Genomic DNA, 20075 nt, shown 5'->3' on the forward strand with positions numbered 1-20075 from the left:
TGTATAATGAGTTTGTACCCCGTATTACATAATCAGAATAAGTAGGTCACTCCTTTAAAATACGATTTCGTATAGCGGCAATAGAAAACAAAATTATTTGTAATTCTTTTACCGAGCGACTACTCGGGGGTATTTGAGTCGTGTTTTGCGCTAACTTCAGCGATTTCCAAGTATATCCTCCTTAAGCTATTCGTTAATGTAAAACTTTGTAAAAGTTTTAACGAGGACCTTTTTTATTTACAGCTGGAAAAGTAAAAACGTACTTTATTTTGGAAGGATGGAGAGAAACTTTGTTCTGGATATATTTCAAAACTTAAGCTGCTGAGAATATTAAGTGCCTTCGTGTTAGGTATATCAAGGGAAACAGATAGTTCATTTGTAAAGCGTTATGTTTACTGATTGAACATTATTGAATATTATTTGTTTATTAAATTTTAGTCTATTTATTGTTTATATTACTGCATTTTCAAATTTTTCATTCCATGCGCCACTAGTAGATTCAACGTTAACAACTCTACCCACCCAAAATACTCCAATTAGTAGATTTTTATTTCGTAAATCGCATTAGACAGCTGTTCGGTAACATTTTAGCTTAATCACGCATCAAACCCCGATATAAAAATTTCACACACCATCAGATCAAGAACCATCAAATTGTTGTGCCGTGTTTAGACCATATTTTTTGCAAAATTCTTTATGAATTTAATGAGATCATCTCGTATAACAAAGTAGAGTATATAAAATGTTTTTTCGCCTAGAAAAATAAATTATATATTTATGTTAGAACTAAATGCCGAAACATCAACGATGAAAGGACGATGGGCACGCGAAACCCATGTTGTACAATATAGTAAAATACAAACCTATTCCATTACTACCGTAAAATATTTAGTCTTTTAGAATCAGGTACAGTATGTAAATAACGAATGATCATTAAAAAAACCTCCTAGTAGGTGGTGATTAGTTTACTTTAGTATATTTGCCTGATAATCAGTATGGGCATGTTGATTAATATATCGGTAACGGTCAACATCTACTGAAAACAGATAACAGGTGCATTTATTCGATACATGCCCCTAATATTTAAACGCCTATTTGAGGTTTTTTCTTAATAATCGCCCTTTACTTATGAAACTAATAATACTAAATGAATAGAACGAAACTTTTTCGACTTTGAAATATTTGTAATAAGTGATAAAGTAAACGATCTATCAAGACTTCGTTTACAACGTCAAACTAGGTTCATCTAGTCATACTGGAGTCGTGTGAGCTTACCAACTGATAAATGCAATGGGGTCCACTTAAAAGCAGAACTCCTCTATAAAATTTGTCTTTATTATCCGATGTTAATTATTATTTTTTAGTTCCAGAGCGAGAAAAACTGTATTTTAAGACACAGGGTCACGTTTTTGTTATACATTTTTTAAGGTCGAAAATTGAAGGACAATTTTTTTCATACTACAAGCCAAAAAAATGTTAGTCAACATCGAACGATAAATACAATTATAGAGGCATTCATTTTTAAATGGGCTACACTGTAAAACCAAAACTAAAACAAAAACAATACAAAATAATAAAAAATTAGAGTAACTTAAAATAAAACTGAAAATGGTAAAAACTAAACAAAAATAATAATACTATAATGCCGAAAAAAGGGGAGTTCCACTCAACCCACTAAGTAGGCATAAAAAATTAATTTAAAATCTAATCAAACTCAAAAAAACCTGTCACTGTGAGTCTGCCTCCAAAATCTTTTGTGCACTGCACCAGCGCTGCTCAAATGCTTCGCTATCCATATTCGTCATCAACCCGTCACTCCCAATAAGTAAAAGATGTTCTGAACCCTCAGTTTTCCTTACAAGGTCATTGCATGACATAGACTCAACACTGTCTTGAAGTTGTGGTTTGCAGCCTCCATCAGAAAATTTTGGAAAAGTCTGAAAATTCAATAAAAAACTAAAGAAATTAAAATTAGGTGTTAACCTCAAAATGTATACCTCAGGATTTTTCTCAAATTCTACAAGCTCATTCATAGAACTGCACAGGTTGCATGAAATGATTTCAACACGACCGTCCTGGAAATGCGCTCTGTGGCCTCTATCAGAAAATCCAAGAAATACCTGAAAATTCATCCAGAATTGAGTCACATAAAAAATGGATGATAACTTCAAAGAGCTTACCTCAGGATCATCCTTAAGAATTACAGGGTTGTTTAGAGCTGAACACAAATTGCACGACATATATTCAACACGGCCACCCTGGAAATGAGCCGTATAGCCTCCATCAGAGAATCCAAGAAAAGCCTGAAAATTCACATAAAACAATAAACCCAATTAAAAATTTACCACGTCATATACGAGGGTATACCTCTGGATTTCTCATAAGAGCCCAATACTCGTCCTGCTCAGGCTTATCACCTTGTCCACGTAGATCTTCTAACATGTGATCAACACTACGGAATCCACTTTCTATAGCGATTGGTGCTAAGATTCCGGTTGGTCTTTTACCTTTGCGGTTGCGGCAAACAGAACAATTACACCTTCCACGGCAAACTGGACAAATCCAATTTGGGTCAAGCAATGCCTTTGCGCAGTCTTCTCCATAACTAAAAATATCGTAAAATTTAAAACAGGTTCGATCACCTTTTAGGTTTCGACAGTTACCGGTTTTTAAGACAAATCCCGCAAAACATTCCCCGATAGCCTACACACTCAGGATTGCGACAAGAAGTCTTTTGATCTATAGTTTTCTGGCGACACTGGTGGCAAGATGTACCGTGAACTGAAGAGTACACCTTCTTCGCTACCCTTGTGGGTATATTGTTGAGCATTTCCTGAAGACGCCAGAGATATTAAATTTTGATTTATCATAAGACAATACCTCACCTCTGTAACATCTTCTACAGGAACCAAATACTTATTATACAAGTCGCCCTCAGTCCTCTTAAACTGGCGTGATTTCTTTGGCAAATAAATAACTTTTTCCAAGCTCTAAACAAAAATTATTAAAGTTGAAAGGTAAATCTCAAGTGAATGCCTAGGATTAATATACCTCAAGATCCCAGTCATCACTATCCTTTGAAGTTTCATCAAAGTCTATATTAGTAACATCTGGTGATTGACTCTGCAATCTACGGGATCGTCTTAATTCCAAAGGCTTCCTCACATTAAATCTGAAAAATGTCTTGTAAAATTATAATATCCACTCTTTAATTCCTACAAACTTACCGCACAGCACAATCGTCACCACCACGTTTTTTCTTTTGCTTCCCTTTTACAGGTTTTGGTTCAGTGCAGCCAAATATGAAGTTATTATTAGTTTTTGACATTTGAGCTTCCATCTCTGGGTCCCGGAAGTTATTCATCATAGCAATAATCCCTTAATTGTGAAATTAACTCAATGCGTATGATGAGATCAAGCAAGAATACTTACTTTCCTTATTTCTTTTCCTAATTATATCCATAGGAGCCATCAATTCGCCGTCGCTATCATAAACAGGAGAGTCAGGCATCTCAAAACTGTCATCTAATCCTTGTAAATTAGAGGCTGATGAATCATCATCACTGTCAATTTTTAAATCATCTGCATTTTTGGATGTTGACAGAACTTCCTCAATTTCGCTTGAGTCCTTTAGAATTTCTCCATTTAAAGATGTTGAAGGTTGTCCAGAATTGTTACTTGTTGACTGATAAATAGCCAGTGCATCGTTACTGCCTGTTTCATCTGTCTCCATCTCCTCAGATGAATGTGAGGGCCAACTTTCACTGTTTCCTATTCCTGCAAAGTAAAATTTAACAAAAATCTGTAGTAATATTAATAACAACAATCAAGTTGAATATAAGCAATGACAAATGATTATTAATAAAGGGTTTTTTGGTCTAATATTGTGATACATGTTTCTACTAACGAACAAAATGTATTTGAATACATATATGTTTACCTCAAGTTGAGGTGAGAGACTGCTACTAGTTCACTCAATTTAATACAATACAATGTATTGGGCGGTACGTTGCCACAAACCGAGCTTCTGCTTATCATTTAAATTGCAAGAGTAACAGGGCAAAATTATTAAACTAATTCGATTTTGAACTTTCATTGAACGATAGAAATTGGCTTACCTTGCATACTCCCTAATCAGCTAATGCAGCTTGCAGTGCAATACATAAAACCAAGCAACTAAACAACAAATAAAATTGCAAAATTGTACCTGATACATAAGAGAGATGAATTAAACACAACACATAATATATACCGCCAAAAAACTTAACCCTAATCTTCCAACATAAGTCCCATTATTAACCTAAAAACCTGAATTGTCTTTCCTTGATGACATTGGCTTTGCTAAAAAACCGTTTGCCAGCAGCATTTGGGGTACTCCTCAACCCCCATGGTTAAATTTATTTTTATGTGCTGTAAGATAATTAAGCTTCTTCAGTTATTCCAATTGGGGACTAACCAAATAGACCACAAAGAGCTAACCAACCACCACCAAGCAATTAGGTGAGGTAAGCTCCATCGCAGATCAAAACGAGGAAATCAAGGCAAATCACACAACCGGCAATTTAACTTGCAATTTTGAAAATATCACTTTCAGTCCATTTGGTTAAATATTAAGTTATTTGAGGTTTAGATTTTGCGAGAATACTGATTGTTTTCTCTGTTGAGTAGCCGGGGAATGAGTGACTTTTCAACGAGCAGCTTGTTTAAATGGACATAATTAGAGGCTCTTCTAAAATCCAAAAGGACCAAGAGGCCCATTCTGCCATACGCTAGCGGGTGTGAAATTTTCGATGGAGACACTATTAGTAGATTATCGTTTATGCCTTTGCATTTATGCCTCTGCGAAAACTTAATTATAGGGAGATTCAATCAACACCGGTTTTTCAAGAATTGTTCCAGATGGCTTCGAATTCTTCCCAAAGTTCAAAATCGCCCTGCTCGATCAGTGTGACAATAGGAACTGCGTGTTTTGCGATAATGAATGTCTTCCAATCCAACGGGATTGTTTATTGTTGTGTTTACCCAGAATGTTATTAAATGTTTTTGCAATTTTAGCGTGATGAGTACTATAATTGGAAAATTCCAAATCTTAAACTAAGTAACTAGACCCAGGCCCTAAGTGGACCCACTTTCATTTGGTCATGATCAGTGAAGTGACGTTCGTTAGTATCAATTAGGTTAGGTTCATCGAACATATAAACTGACATAAGAAATGTCAGAAGTTGTTTATTAATTAATTAATATAAACAAAAAGTAATTAACAATTAAACGCGTTTTATTTGGTATTTTCGTTTAATTTAAAACATTTGTAGTTACCATGAGCCAAGACAGGGATTCCCTCTTGGAGAATGCAGAAGTGAATCCTTCCACATCCGTGGACTATTACGACCATATTGTAAGATAATACTGCAGTTAGTTTTATTGCCTTCAATATTCAGGAACTGTGTCATTCTAACTGCCATATTTCAAAAATCGTAGCAGCACCTAAGATATATTCTTAATATATGCTGCCCTTACCTTATTTTCTTTAATTTATCTTATTTTACTTCTTTATTTCATTCAGCATGGCATGAACTATAAATAGCTTAGATGAACATTTATCAGCATCAGTACTACCATGAGAAAAACCTTTTTGTGTAGGACACTCATCCAGTTCAAGTACCAAGAGATAGAGCTGTAGTACCCCCAGCAAAGCTCCCTCAAATATGGGCAGCATTTGCAGGTGAGATTAAAAAATGGAAATTTGGTCAAGAGTCCAATCCCTACCCCTCCTTATGACTTAACATTTTATAATTTCCTCCTCTACAGCAACTTTCTCGGCTCTTAGTGCAGGGATGGTTTTGGGGTGGACATCTCCCATTCTTCACTGTTTAACTAATGGAAAATACAATGACATTCCTGTTGATAAGTACCAATTGGGCTGGATAGGTAACAATCAATTTCTCTATAGAGCAATCTAGAGACCTGCAATGTTATAGGATCTTTTGCAACTCTTGGTGCAATGGCTATGTGTGTTCCTACTGGGTTTATTTGTGACTTAATTGGCCGAAAATATGCACTAATGCTTTTGATTGTTCCATTTACAGGAGGATGGGCCCTTATAATTTGGGCTAAAAGTGTTCTGGCTTTATATTTTGGAAGGTATTTTTTGTTTGTAATGTGAAATAGTGCAGGTTTAATATCAGCTATTGTAGAATAATCACGGGAATGGCTGTAGGAGCTTGTTGTGTTGCTGCTCCACTTTATAATGGTGAAATTTCCCATCAGAATATTAGAGGCGCCCTTGGTAGTCTTTTTCAGTTAATGATTGTCACAGGAATTTTTCTTTCTTATTTATTTGGGGAATATTTAACTCCATCACAGGTAAATAATCATCAGGCATGTAAATTGGAAACGTTTTTATATAAAGTTATATGGCATTCATCTTGAATCGCTGCCTTGAATGTTGCGCCCTATGCTACTACTCTGAAACCTAAATTAATATACCAAATCAACATTTCAGTTCACAAAGCTATGTGCGAGCGCCCCCGTTTTGTTCCTAATTATATTTGCATTCCAACCAGAAACACCTAGTTTCTTAATTAAAAAGGGTGACCATGAGGGTGCTAGGAGAAGCCTAGCTAAATTGAGAGGTGCTAATTATGATGTGGATAGTGAACTCACTCATATTGAAGGTGACTGTCTATTTAAAGCGAAATTGTGGTATATATTAAACTGTCGAATTAATATGTGAACTGAGATTTCACAAATTGTGTTTAACAAAGATTAAACATTCTTCAGGATTTAAATGGCAAGAATTCATTTACTATTCACCAAAAAGTCAAAGATTTCTAAATGCGTCAGTGTTTTATTTACGTTGTGTTTTTAAGCATCATAAAAAAGTTTGTTTACTGTATTTATTAAAAAGAACCAGCTAATTTATTCATTACCTCAGTTCATGTATTTGATATCTACAAAATGCAAAACTTAAACAAACACCACAAGGCACTCATTTTACTTTAATCGATTTTAGGAACTTTAAAGGAAAATGCTGAAATGGTGACCTCCCTGAGGCGTACTTTTCACCAGAAACCTATATTGAAAGCAGTTTTAATATCGTTTGCTCTAATGTTTTTCCAGCAGTTTAGTGGGATTAATGTTGTAATTCTGTACGCAAGTGATATCTTTCAATCTACTGGAATTAATTTGAATTCCAACGTTGCTACTATAGTTGTAAATATTATATATTTAGAAACTGTTTTCCCTGCTTAAAAAAGAAATATTCTTTCTAGGTTGGTGCCATGCAAACATTATCGACGCTTTGTGCGAGCCTTATAATTGAGAAAACCGGTCGTAAGCGCCTGATCATTTTATCGCTATCAGTAGTTGCTATAAATATTACAATTCTCGGAATCTATTTTTCTATAAAAACTCGTGGTCATCCGGACTCAGATGTTCTCTCAGATATCGGATTCATCCCTATAGGAACTGTTTGTTTATTTGTTGTGGCCTTTTCTTTAGGTAAGCCCAAATTTACTTCACAACAAGAGTTTGTAATAATTCTTTCATTAGGTTTGGGTCCAATACCATGGATGATCGCATCGGAAATCCTGCCTACTGAAATAAGGGGCATGGTTGGTTCAGCTGCTGGTACCTTTAACTGGTTCTTGGCTTTCGTAATTACAAAGAGTTATTTGGGCTTAGCCACTGTTTTGGGCTACGATTCAATATTTTATATATTTTCCCTTATTTCGGTGGTAGGTACCATTTTTATCATTGTACTTCTTCCGGAAACAAAAGGAAAAACTGTAGCGGAAATTCAACAAGAACTGAACCAATGAAAATAGCCGAATTTTATATTTATTTGATATGATGTGATATGTGTAGAAATTTGACTATAACTGCACTTCGTTGAGAAGAAACACTTACTCTGCTTGCGACGTCTATTTTTGAGACTAGACTGACACCAGATGAAAAGCATAGGTACAGGGTGTCCCGAATCGTAATTTGCAAATTGCAAATATAGGCTTTAAAAGTTAATTTTTTAATTCGTACTAAAATTTTATTTCATATAGCAATCTTAACCGTTCCATGTTTTTGCGAATAGGTAAAACGAACAACTCTTCTAGGAAGTAAGCAATTCTCGATAAAATAAAAGTTACGCTATTGAAATTCGCAACACCCTGTATGTTATGTATTAGAAATATGAAATATATTTATATCTCGTATTTTTCCATTCCCAATGTCTTTATTATTTAGGGGTCTTAGACCAATATATGCGGACCAATTATTGCAGGTAGAATGCCATTAATTAATAATTGGTTGAAGTTGCCATATAAAAATAGTACAATGGACGTGTTATTTTTTAGCCACGATTTGTTTCCCAACAAAATCACGAAATCTGCCTTTTTAGCATATAATTTTTTCAGAATTTTCATTAGTTTTTATTAGCATATGTTGTGTTTTACCTGTAATAGTATGACTAAGTTATATACAAATCTAGTCAGTGTGATATCTATTAGTAAGTTAATCTGTAATAGTGATATTCGCATAAAGATATTATTTTATTTAAGGCTGGTTACTTCAAGTATATTAATTCGATCCATTAATTTTGATGAAAGGACTAGTGTTTCATGTTACGTTGGATCAATCAGAAAGATTTTACAGAAAAAACGCTGATAAGGCTTATTGATAGTAATGATAAGCCCAAGTGACCCGCATATGTAGGCAAAATATATACACTTATCAATAATTTGCCTTATATAATGCTTCATTACAGTTTAGACTCGATAAAGTACATTACTTTAACAGTTTCTAAACACGAATTTGCAGTCAAAAAGCAAAAAAAGAAAACAATGATTAAAATAAAATTTTATTTTAGAACGGCACACCCTAAATCTGTTAATTATAATATTATTTCAGGTATTACACATGTTATACAACTCTTATTACTGCAAACTACTCCTTAAATTTAACATTAAAAACACAGTTAAATATCTTTAAACAATACCAACACATGCAAACGAAATGCCACATAATAAATGCTTGTTAGAAAATTGTAATAACTGTAAACATTGAAGACCAATGCTTAGACAGATTTTATGTCGACTTGAGACTCAATCTCGAATGTAAGCCCGCCTTCGTTTAATTGTTTCACTAAAGAGGTTTTAGCGAAAGCTATTCCTGGAGAATACACTCCTCCTCTAAAAAAAATATTAGTTATCAGATATCTACCTTTCTGTGCACATTAAACTTAACAGAAACACTTACTTTCCGTTGTTAACCATCTTTTCCTTCTCGGTAAGAATAACTATTCCAGCTAAGACTACAGCTAAGCAGGTAACTCCATATCCCGGGTTTCGACCTTTAACTTTTCCAGTGATTACCGAGTCAACAGGGGTTGTGTACTGATCATCTTTGTCTGCCAACTTTTCCTTCCAGCCTATAATTCACTGCTCAATTTATGAATCACTGAAAAATAAATTTACCTTCTCCATAAAAATCCACACTGAACCAGCATTTATCGATTACGTCTTCTTGTGGAGGCTTCTTGCTGAAAAACCCACCACTGAACCATTCTGGATAAGCCAGCAAAAGTTTGACTCCACATTTGCACCTGGATAATAATCCGAAAACCATCCCGTACAACATCACCACAACAACGGCAAGAACTGAAGGGAACGCTATATATGTATCAATCTATAATTTTTTAAAAATGATACATAATATCAGAAATTTAAAATTTGGGCAAAAAATATAATCGTGAAGAAATCCACAAATTACCTGAGCAGGGCGCACATTATCATTTTCATACAAAATACTCTGAGACCTTCTGGCAATTGATCGATCTGATCCCATAAACGGTAGAGCCCAGCCGCCTCCGACTTTGGATTCGTGGGGCAAAACTTTATGTTTTAACTTGGGAGGATAAATGGGAGTTTTCTTGAACTTCTCGTCAAACTTTTTCTTCAGGGAGCGTAACTCATTCCAATGAGATAAACCGTAAACGGCACTTTCCCAGGTCCCATAGTTGACAAGAGAGCCTAATTTTATTTTCTTTAAAGTGAATTACACAAAATTAAAATAAGAAGCCGCACCTTTAACTGAGCCCTCAGACCACGCTCTGAGGTAGGTCTCTACGCTGTTTAGAGTCCCCTTGAAATTCTGTTGAAGATGTATGATTCCCAAATCCGTAGGAATACTATCCATTCCGCAAGCACTGATCAAATAGATACCTATTGAATTCCGTGCTATTAAATGAGTAGAAAAGTGCTAGAACTTACCTTTCTGTTGGGCCTCATCATGGTAATCCAACTCGACTTGCGTTATATACTGTGGTTCCCCGCTTACGTCAATATGGTGAGTTTCAGATTCAACACAAGCTTTGACCACGGGCTCTCCAAAGAAGCGATAAGGACCGCAGCAATTGATTACAAGTCTTGCTTTTTTTGCCATATTTTGTAACGACTCTTGATTTTCAACGTCGGCAATTATTATGGGAATTGACTCCAAATTCATTTCTATAAGATTTACTAGGTACATTACTAAAATTTGAAATAAACATAGGGTTTTACCAATCTTGTCTCCCATTTCTTTGAGTACAGCTTTTAACTTGTCCTCAGATCTTCCAGCTATGCCCCAGGTCAGACTCCTTCCATTTTCTTTGGCAGCATTGACCACATAGGGAATGCAATGCTTACCTGTAAAGCCAGTGGCTCCAAAAATGATTATGTCTAGTCTCGCCATGTTTTTTCTGGACAATTAAATCTGAAATGCATACATTCAAATAGTTTAAATTGATAGAAAAAAATGTTATTATTAGCGTTTACTGGGAAAAATAAAATTGATATGTTACACTATTTTCATTAAAAAATCCTGACAATTTTGATGAATATATGGGACCTTATTTTCTTAAGTTTGACCTTATTCTCTTTTATTTTGGTACAAGGAATAGTACTCCCCAAATTTTGCTTGCTCTTATTTATTTACACTTGTATACCTTAAAACTTGCACCAACACACCAATGCAGGAGTGCACACAGCTTTTATTTTAAAATGCACATATGATTATATCTTTAGTAATAAATATTACTGCTCTGACTAAAATCCCCAAAACAAGTACAAGGCTTTACTGCAATATTTCCACAAACCTATCTACTTGACCACACATTTCTAGTCAGGCAATTTTTTTAAAAATAAAAAACGACAAAAACCCATATATCCATAAACATTTTTTGCCACTTCACAAACCATTTGAATTAAAATTTTCTAAAACCAGATATGATTGTAATGTTACATTTTGCTGTTTTGAAGTAAACAACTTTCATATCTATAGTGAACTAGCTATATTTAAAATACCTACTTAGTAAAGTTGTGATATATATTTTTTTATATCAAGTTGTCTATACAGGGTGTTCAGTAAAGAATGGGATATACATTAGCTGGAAATTATTTGCGTTAAAATAAGCCGATTTGATTAAATTCACCTTAGTCCAAAAGTTGATACTAACGGAGCTACAGGGTGTCAAAGTCGAAAAAATAAATCACATTTCCTTTAACATCTTTTAACTATTTCCAACTAATTTCATGAATTTTCTTATACGTCGATTTTTTGAGATGAGAAATTCAAATTTATCATCAATTTCAATGTATTTTCTAGAGGATGCTACCGCCGACGATTTTGAACCCTTTAAACCGTTACAACTTTTTTGTTTCACCTTGTATGTTATTTTGGACTAGAAAAATCTCTTTCCCTGTCTTTTCTAGTTAAGAAAGGTGTATCTTATTGAAGTCGCTAGGGCCAACAGTTTCCGAGAAAAACGCATCCCTGTAGCTCTGTTAGTATCAACTTTTGGACTAAGGTAAATTTAGACAAATCGACTTATTTTAACGCAAATAATTTCCAACTAACATATGTCCCATTTTTTACTGAACACCCTGTAGAACAAAGTGCCGTATTTTCTTAATTTTCCAATATCCACTTGCAAAGTGTTATCTTCACATAAAATCACTGAGGAATGAGTAAACAATAAAATACTGAATTAAAAATAGGTTCCTATGTAATAATTCAAATAAAGAGTCACTCAGGAATTACCCAACTCGTATCTGGGCATAGGTCACTACTAGTGTAGGGAAACTTGCTGACAATAAGAAATAGTGAATAACTTACTTACATACCTATCTCTGAAGAAGAAAATTAGTTTTCAAATTATCAAACAGAACTTTTTATACACAATAACTATTTTTAGCTCTTCGACTATCAGCGGCGCAAATAACATACATATAATGTATGTAACTTTGTAAGGTACTCCCTCAGTGCACCTACACAACAAATTATATGAGTTCAAGGATTTCTCAGCTCGAACTAGTATTCAGGCAGCAAATGCAATTAATAGATGAAAATGCAGTGAACTATGTAAAGCTGAACTAACCTGAACTATGTAAAACTAAACACGTCAACGTAGATATTACTCAAGAAATGTAAATATTTTAGACAACTAACTTTAAAAACTAGAACAGGAAATTAATGTTTATTTACCTGGAACAACTTAAAGCGATTTAGCAGCTAATCGAAGATGTGGGACATTATATACATGTCAATGCATCTATATCTATATATCAGTAATTAAAATTTTTGCTTCCGTCTATTTAAATTCCAAAATCATCACGTACTGCCAGTCATTCAAACATTACGAACAAATTAACCTCACTTCTTATAATAATAAAAAATGGCCGGACTCTTCTGAGTTATAATTCTCTCTCTTTTTAACTTAACTAAGATGCCCTTATTGCCTACTCTCTTTATGCAACGAAATTGCATCTGTGACAGTGACAATTAACGAGACCCTTAATATAATCTTACTGTCTTCATTTATTACACGTAGTTAGACGAAGAAATCAGTGAATTTTAATGTGAAGACTACCGCTACATTTTGAAAGTTTAAAATAATTAATGTGCGTACGTACTTGGGGAAAATTAAGTCTGACTTCCAGTTTTATCATTAACTTTTAAGCAAACCTGTGCCTGCAACAATGAATACAAATAAATGTTATTAATAATGTTAAAAAATAAAACTAAAATATATTTAAAAGAGCATATGTAGAGTGGTCCAATTGCCGGTCGGTAATATTAAGGGTAAATGCGATTTTTTACCGTCGACGTTATGAGATTTTCGCCTGTATTTAATTAACTCAAGACGAACCGACTGACGAGACTTAATAAGAACGAAACCGATCTTCCGGGTGCTTCAATTAATTAAAAGCAGGGCTGTAATAAGGCACAAAATCGCAATGGGCCTAAATTTGCTCAGATTTTTTTACGACTATTTGCATTGCACGCACATTATGTACAAAGTAAATAAGGAAAAATGTGAAACTTTGCCACCCTGTACGTGGAAAATGGCGCGTTTTTAACTATGAATTTATTAGCGTTTTTTAATTATTTTGCATAGTACTGAAATATCTCCATGATGATACGTTACATCCTATATAGCAAAAAAGAAATATAGATTTTAAAAAACTGCATTTTTGTACTTAGAATATTGGTCTGCAGAAAATCGAGCATCTTCATTTTCATGTGATAATTGGGAATCCTTATAATTAATTGCGATTTAATGATTATATTCATTACCACTGGCATCAACATTACCATCTGTGAATACTTTAAAAAGTACCCACAAACATGTTTTAAGCGACATGAACGTAATATATCAATCTTTGATCTCTCGACAGTTCTGTGCAAATTGTAACGGACCAGTACCCTTCTCTGGTACCTTCGGAAATAAGTCGTAAATGCCCATTAAGTTCAATTGTTAACAGCCACCAGGTATCTTATCGCAGTTCTCGAAAAGTATTGTAAGATTGATACTAATGTAAGGGTGTCTAGTGTTGGAATATGGTTAAAACCAACATTTTCTTAGTGTTCAAGGTGTCAACATTAGTAAACACTAAAAAATATGACGGCAATTAAGTGTTTGTATATGCTCATGGTAACTGTGGCTGCAATTAGTGTTGTTACAAGTGATTTTTCCATTATTCCCAATTTTATCAGAAGTAAGTGCAGTTCATACATTATCTAACAATACTACCATGTTGCCAAACTTTGATAAATTTCTCTAAAACTCTTTTTTTTTAATCTTGAATGATGGAAAACCTCATTTTAGGCAGAATTTGCCGTCCTCCACTAGGGAACACTTGCATCAGCATTAAACAATGCCCATTCTTCGTAAAACTCTTGAAAGAGACTACAATCCCAAGGCCCAAGAGCATAATTCGAATCATGATCAAGCACCAATGCGGAGTACTGGAGAACGGTATACCTAAAGTCTGTTGCTTCGTGTAGGTACCATGATAGTTCCATTGAGCACTCACTAAGTTAAAGTTTTTTTGTAAAGAAACTTAGAACCAATTCTTACTACGACAACCACCACTCAAAAACCAGTCCTCTCCGTAACAAATAAATCAGAACTTCCTGTATCTATTATGAAATTCTTGGAAAGCACCTCTACGGTAAACCAACTGGAGGAACACCCTAACTTCAAACATCTTCCTCTGGAACGATGTGGGTCTATAACTATCCTTGAAAACAGAATAACTGATGGCAAAAAGACTGGTTTGGAGGAGTTTCCATGGATGGCCCTTATTGCCTACAATTCCTCAGGTACCACCACTCAAAATATTCCTTCTGTTACCTAATAACTTTCTTTATAAGTAGATGCTGGCATAGAGTATAGATGTGGAGGTACCCTAATTCAGGAGAGCTTTATATTGACAGCTGCACATTGCATTTTGAACACATCTCTGTGAGTACATCACCAGTCTTAATTAAATGTCCCAATAAAATTGTTTTTTAGATTAGGAGTACGTCTTGGTGAATACGACCTTTCAAGTACCAACGTAGACTGCGATGGCACCTATTGCTCCCCACCAGTTCAGGATTTCTATATAGAGCGTATTGCAGTACATCCGAAATACAATCCGAGGACCCATGAAAATGATATAGCATTGCTGAAAATAGCTGGAGTTGCTAACTTTTCACGGTGTAAGTTAAAAATAACTACAAGAACTGTACCAACTTCTATCTTACGCCAAAAGCTGTTAAGTTAAAAAAAAATCTCCACTATTTTGCTTCTTTAGCCAACGTCCAACCAATATGTCTTCCAGTGGCCGAAATCAATGGCGATTTAACAGGCAAATTTGCTATTGTTGCAGGATGGGGCACCACTGAAGAGGGTAATTATTGTTTCATCTCCAAAGTACTCTTAAAAACCCTATTTTCTTCAGATCTCTTTAGCTCGGTACTGCTCAAAGCCTCAGTTCCAGTGTTGCCAGAGAAGGCTTGTAGTGAGATCTACCAACGTTACTTGCCAGTAACGTCGGACCAGATTTGCGCAGGTGGATATAAAGGACGTGACTCCTGCGCGGGGGATAGCGGTGGACCCCTGATGTATACAGGGCTAATTGAGGGCAGTCCCAGGTATATCCAATATGGGATAGTGTCTTTTGGGCCCAGAAAGTGTGGGAGCGAGGGCAAACCTGGAGTTTACACTAGGGTGAAGAGCTATTTGTTGTGGATTTTAGACAATATTGGATCGTAAGATGCAGTTTATTAGGAATGGAATATGAATGTAAATATGATGCAAAGAAAATTATTCTGATATATTGAATTTTATTTTGTTTATTGCAGCAATGCAAGATAGGAATAGGTGGCCTGTGTTATCTGAAAGAGAAAAAATTGCCTTTAAGTATGAACTCACGTCATAAAAGTAATAAAGCACTCGCCATCGTTCTTTGCCAATACACGTCATAATTAGTCAGAATTTTGGGCATTTAAATACTGATACCTAAAGTGCGCATTCATATTTTGTGAAGTTATTTAGAATTTTAAGCTTTAACATATTGATAATGGTAATCATTCCTATTTAGATAATGGTGTTTTACGAATATAGTGGTTTTCTTGTTTTGAAATAGTTTTATTTTTCACTCCTACACAATGTCTTAAATATCTCCATTCTCAGAATGTGAAATAATATGTTACAAGCCTTATTTTATTGATTTCATCCTCTTCGGTGGGACTGTCTACAGAATATACCACCAAGACTTTCTTCAATTTGAAGACCATATATTTGTCACATTTGGAATGTAGTAAATATTAAAACTATTTCTTTTGACAACCAAACATCATCTACAAGTCTTATAGTAATGATGTTCAGAGAGTCAAATTTAAATAAATAATTTATAAAAGCCAGTGATACCTACGTTTCTGCACATACGAATAAACTTAATGCTTATATAAGCTCTGTAGTCCATTGAAGTAGGCTGTCAGTCAAGTCCAAATCCTCTTTGTGCTGTTTTCATCACTAAAACTCGTCGGTGGGCAGTGCTTCAGCAGTACCATTAGTACCACTTTTCGCACGAAGCAATGCGGGTTTCAAAGACAATATTCTGGTCTATTGTTTGTTATTGCGGATTATTTGGTTTTCCAACGGTTTTTCCACGTAAGTGTTTGCATTTCTTCAATGGAAGTTAATGAAGAGGGCTCTTAGATTTATACAGCTTCAATGTAAAATTAATAGATCGAGGATCTTATAATATAAAATTGTACAGATTTTAGCGATTTAAATTTGGTGGGTACCTCAGCCGAAACAATAAAAATATTGGTTTGTTTATTGACTCATTACACAAGGCTTCAAGAGAACGTTTAAACAATTTCATATATAAAAGAACACAAATCTTCTTGTGATGAATCTTCATTGAATTGTTATAGTTGTTTATCACATCATTTGACCTTCCAGCTAAGATATAAACAACACAAGATACAAGCAGTATAAATGTAAATTTTATAACACAAATTTTTGTTCTTGGTGCAGACTCCTCTGAATTTCATAACATTGACTAATTTGATATGCTACGTGAGATTCAGCTTATCTGTGGTACCTGACGTCATGTAATAACGTCAAAATTTATGTTCGACTCAAATTTAATGGTCTTCAAACATAAATTCCAAAAATTCAGTTATGTGTCTTGATTTAAAGATGATTTTTAGGACAATCGTCAGCTTCATTCATTATATTTAACAGACACAGTTTTGAACTGTAAACTCTGAATTATTGGACTTGGCAATATCAAGTTATGGATAATTAGAATTTTTGAATTTTGATTGAAAAATACATAAATTTAACGCTATGAAGAATTATGTATTCGTTAAGTGCAGAAAAGAAGCTGAGTTTTGTAACCTAGCAATCTGAAATAATGAACCTGAAAATAGTTCATTACCGTGCTCCAAGCTAAAATTACGCCACTGGGTTTTCTTTTTGTCACGCAAATTTGAAAAGAGAGGGATGAAATAGAAGCAGATAAGAAGGCGTACAAGTCGAATAAAAATCAAATATTGTTACCTATTTTAGAGAGTTGAATGATTTTAGAGTTGGTATTTGATGACAATGGCTGCCGGACCCCCAATAAAGGCGTTGGCAATTGCTTACCACTTTCAGAATGCCAGTCCATGTTGGATGTCCTCACGACGCTCAAAAAACCCATATCTCAGGACGTTTTAAAAAGGATACAGGCCTATACTTGCGGGGTTGCTGGAGGCACTATAAAAGTAAGTAACAAGCAGTATTAGTTATTAAGTGGATCACAACATTGAGAGTTTATTAAATTCAAAATACTGTATAGTTTTAGATTGCATACGTACATACGTGAGGTGGTTTCGACTATATAGGTCTTCATATCTATTTCTAGAAATTTTAAAAATACCTCCAAAGAAGGTCATTTAATAAGTCGCAATTTCAGTCACTTCATCGTTCTACCACCAAAAAGTCGATTTTTTTAAATACTACATCCTGTACAATTTTTTTTTACTCCTAGACAAAACACATCCTGAGCACAATTTCAGGTATACTTTATGCATTTATCTCTATAGGTTTTAGAGATATAGACCTTTGAACGAAAGCCGTTCAATAGACTGTAATTTAAGTTGCCCCATCATTTTACCTTCAAAAATGTGAAATATTAGCTTGATAAAGTTTTAATACAACTTGGTTCCTCCCATTAAGGAAATTTTCGACCAATTCCTAGTGATTTCATGGTGAGGACAGGATTTTACTTGGGGTCAAGTTCAAATAGATACCGTTATGGCAAAATTTGAGCAATAACATTCAACATACATATTTACAGTTGTTTGACGATCGACGATCTGAAAAAAGTCATGGATTTACCCACACATCACACGAAATAAACAAAAAAGTTACTCCAGAGTACCTCATTCTAGGTCTGCTGCCCATCACAATCAATAGAACTACACTTAGAAAATGTAGAGTCCTCAAACCAACCACCGGACGTTTCTTCCCATAGGAACCTCAATTTACTCCCTACAAACTGCGGGTTTATAGACGCTAATAACAGGATCACCAATGGTGAAGATGCATTTTTGAACGAGTTTCCTTGGATGGCTCTTCTGCGATATTCATCAGGTAATCATTGTGAAAAGTTAAACAGAACCAATTGATTGATGTGTGATGCAGGAAATAAATTAAGATTTCTATGTGGCGGAACGATCATCAACAAGAACTACATTCTTACTGCTGGCCATTGCATCACAAATTTAGGCAGCAAGCGCCTGTAAGTCACGTTTTTAACCTTTCTTTTCCTCTTCTGATATGATTTTTAACTCTTAGGGTTTCAGTGAGGGTGGGAGAGTACGACCTACTCAATGACATCGACTGCGAAGTGGTGAATAAGACCCGGAAATGCAACCCTCCAGTACAGGATGTGATGGTCGAGGAAGCATTGTTTCATCCTCAGTATGGGAAAGGGAGCTTGGGCAACGATATTGGCTTGATAAGAGTCTCCACGATAAATCTTAATGCTAGTAAATTACCATACTCTCAAAAATATGCTATAGTATAAATGTATATTTTTAGCTAATGCATTACCAGTATGCCTCCCTTTAGGGAAAGAAAGAACCAAAGAGTATAGTGCAGGTTTTATTACTGGATGGGGCGTCACCAATACAACTACAGGTAACAATATAGACACCCTAAGAAATTGTCCGAACAAGGTGTAAACTTCAGGGGCTACAGCGAATATTCTTCAGAAGGTGAGGCTACCAGTGGCCGACTGGAATACTTGCGCACGAAGTTACCTAGAAGCCGAAAGTATTAAACTGACTCAAAACCAAGTGTGCATGGGTGGACTGCCAGGCAAAGATTCATGCAAAGGTGACAGTGGTGGACCCATGGTGGTGCCAACTTTCAATGACTATTACGAAGCCATCTATGTCCAACAGGTAAGTTTTTTATTATTCCATGAAATTTCATGTAAATTGATTTCTCCACTTCACAGGGAATTGTATCTTTTGGTCCACGAATTTGTGCCAACGAACAGTTCCCTGGAGTATACACTTCAATACCATATTATATGGACTGGATTCTTGACACCATAAGGCCATAAGGTTGCGAGCAAAGCCTTTGATCACGTTTTAAGACTGCTGTTTATTATAAAAAATAACGCTTTATCGAATGATAAAATAGTTAAAGGAGATATTATTAAATATTATTTATTTAATTGAAGAGTTTGTTCGAAATTCTCTGGAATTCTCTACTTCTAAGATCTTCGGTTGCGAAAAGGTCTTGTCCTGATAAATATTATTGTTAAGGGAAACAAAATCATTTCCACACTATCCGCTATTAAATTCCATTGTTAGGACTTCGGTCAGAAGAGGATCGAAGTTCTATTAATGAGGGAAGAAAAATAAAAGACATAACCAGAATAAGTGCTTATCGAAACGTTAGACTTACTATAGCGATTCTTAAAGCGGTTTGAAGGTTTACTTCTGGACTTACCTCAGTCGAGTCCATTTCCTAGTGCTCGAGGTTTTATCTTAACTCATGTCCGCTGTAATAAGGAGGGATGGCTCAGGTCAGCTACTGATCTTTGCGGTATGTGTTCGCACCAACATCATCACCTCCCTGAGAGGGGCGTCCTTCTGCTTTAGAGTAAATTCCTTCCTAAGTGGAGTTGAGAGGAGAAAGAAATGAGTCTGTTTAGTTATGAGAATTTCGTATATATTTTAAGATGTTCTAGGCATCCCTCCTC

The 20075-nt window shown here is 35.0% G+C and overlaps 4 protein-coding genes across 6 annotated transcripts; 2 read left to right on the forward strand and 2 right to left on the reverse strand.

Moving 5' to 3' along the window:
• Positions 1-4: 4 nt before the first annotated feature.
• On the reverse strand, positions 5-4239 carry LOC136414729 (cell division cycle-associated 7-like protein). The gene is made up of 10 exons (XM_066398901.1): positions 4119-4239; positions 3433-3777; positions 3228-3378; positions 3052-3172; positions 2886-2990; positions 2664-2833; positions 2368-2605; positions 2181-2303; positions 1998-2120; positions 5-1937 (listed from the first exon to the last, which is right to left on the reverse strand). Exons 1-10 carry the CDS (start codon positions 4123-4125, stop codon positions 1728-1730), a joined length of 1593 nt encoding a protein of 530 aa, XP_066254998.1. The 5' UTR covers positions 4126-4239; the 3' UTR covers positions 5-1727.
• An 887-nt stretch (positions 4240-5126) lies between these two features.
• On the forward strand, positions 5127-10752 carry LOC136414592 (facilitated trehalose transporter Tret1-2 homolog). 3 transcript variants are annotated; one of them, XM_066398705.1, is made up of 10 exons: positions 5130-5253; positions 5313-5395; positions 5641-5722; positions 5809-5928; positions 5979-6141; positions 6195-6363; positions 6503-6674; positions 7013-7212; positions 7272-7500; positions 7552-10752. In XM_066398705.1, the coding sequence occupies exons 2-10, from the start codon at positions 5318-5320 to the stop codon at positions 7818-7820; spliced, it is 1482 nt and encodes a 493-aa protein (XP_066254802.1). In that variant the 5' UTR covers positions 5130-5253; positions 5313-5317; the 3' UTR covers positions 7821-10752. The 3 variants fall into 3 exon arrangements, with proteins under 3 accessions (XP_066254800.1, XP_066254802.1, XP_066254803.1); XM_066398703.1 differs by having other exon boundaries at positions 5127-5395; XM_066398706.1 differs by lacking the exon at positions 5130-5253 and having other exon boundaries at positions 5295-5395; positions 5585-5722.
• On the reverse strand, positions 8833-10725 carry LOC136414593 (saccharopine dehydrogenase-like oxidoreductase). The gene is made up of 7 exons (XM_066398707.1): positions 10554-10725; positions 10263-10499; positions 10077-10214; positions 9763-10022; positions 9468-9678; positions 9250-9421; positions 8833-9182 (listed from the first exon to the last, which is right to left on the reverse strand). The coding sequence occupies exons 1-7, from the start codon at positions 10723-10725 to the stop codon at positions 9068-9070; spliced, it is 1305 nt and encodes a 434-aa protein (XP_066254804.1). The 3' UTR covers positions 8833-9067.
• Positions 10753-13609: 2857 nt separating the features above from the next.
• On the forward strand, positions 13610-19430 carry LOC136414833 (transmembrane protease serine 9-like). Its single transcript, XM_066399050.1, has 15 exons — positions 13610-14030; positions 14141-14315; positions 14372-14637; positions 14692-14779; positions 14831-15018; positions 15114-15209; positions 15261-15571; positions 15664-15721; positions 17402-17580; positions 18250-18451; positions 18503-18599; positions 18656-18849; positions 18902-19000; positions 19052-19266; positions 19323-19430. The coding sequence occupies exons 1-15, from the start codon at positions 13934-13936 to the stop codon at positions 19428-19430; spliced, it is 2373 nt and encodes a 790-aa protein (XP_066255147.1). The 5' UTR covers positions 13610-13933.
• Positions 19431-20075: the final 645 nt, after the last annotated feature.

The sequence above is a fragment of the Euwallacea similis genome, chromosome 18, assembly GCF_039881205.1.
Source record: "Euwallacea similis isolate ESF13 chromosome 18, ESF131.1, whole genome shotgun sequence".
Classification (NCBI taxonomy): Eukaryota; Metazoa; Arthropoda; class Insecta; order Coleoptera; family Curculionidae; genus Euwallacea; species Euwallacea similis.

Bases quoted from the DNA above. Each gene is read 5' to 3' on its own strand.
- LOC136414729 (XM_066398901.1), bottom strand. The intron at 2,991-3,051 runs GTATATTAATCC...ATTTTTGTTTAG, and splicing joins GTGATGACTGGGATCTTGAG to AGCTTGGAAAAAGTTATTTA. The intron at 1,938-1,997 runs GTATACATTTTG...TTGAATTTTCAG, and splicing joins AATTTGAGAAAAATCCTGAG to ACTTTTCCAAAATTTTCTGA.
- LOC136414592 (XM_066398703.1), top strand. From the start codon at position 5,318: ATGAGCCAAGACAGGGATTCCCTCTTGGAGAATGCAGAAGTGAATCCT. The intron at 5,723-5,808 runs GTGAGATTAAAA...CCTCCTCTACAG, and splicing joins AATATGGGCAGCATTTGCAG to CAACTTTCTCGGCTCTTAGT. The intron at 6,142-6,194 runs GTATTTTTTGTT...CAGCTATTGTAG, and splicing joins CTGGCTTTATATTTTGGAAG to AATAATCACGGGAATGGCTG.
- LOC136414593 (XM_066398707.1), bottom strand. From the start codon at position 10,725: ATGGCGAGACTAGACATAATCATTTTTGGAGCCACTGGCTTTACAGGT. The intron at 9,679-9,762 runs GTAATTTGTGGA...AAAAAATTATAG, and splicing joins ATAATGTGCGCCCTGCTCAG to ATTGATACATATATAGCGTT. The intron at 9,422-9,467 runs GTAAATTTATTT...AGTGAATTATAG, and splicing joins TGTGGATTTTTATGGAGAAG to GCTGGAAGGAAAAGTTGGCA.
- LOC136414833 (XM_066399050.1), top strand. From the start codon at position 13,934: ATGACGGCAATTAAGTGTTTGTATATGCTCATGGTAACTGTGGCTGCA. The intron at 14,031-14,140 runs GTAAGTGCAGTT...ACCTCATTTTAG, and splicing joins TATTCCCAATTTTATCAGAA to GCAGAATTTGCCGTCCTCCA. The intron at 15,722-17,401 runs GTATGAACTCAC...GAATGATTTTAG, and splicing joins AGAGAAAAAATTGCCTTTAA to AGTTGGTATTTGATGACAAT.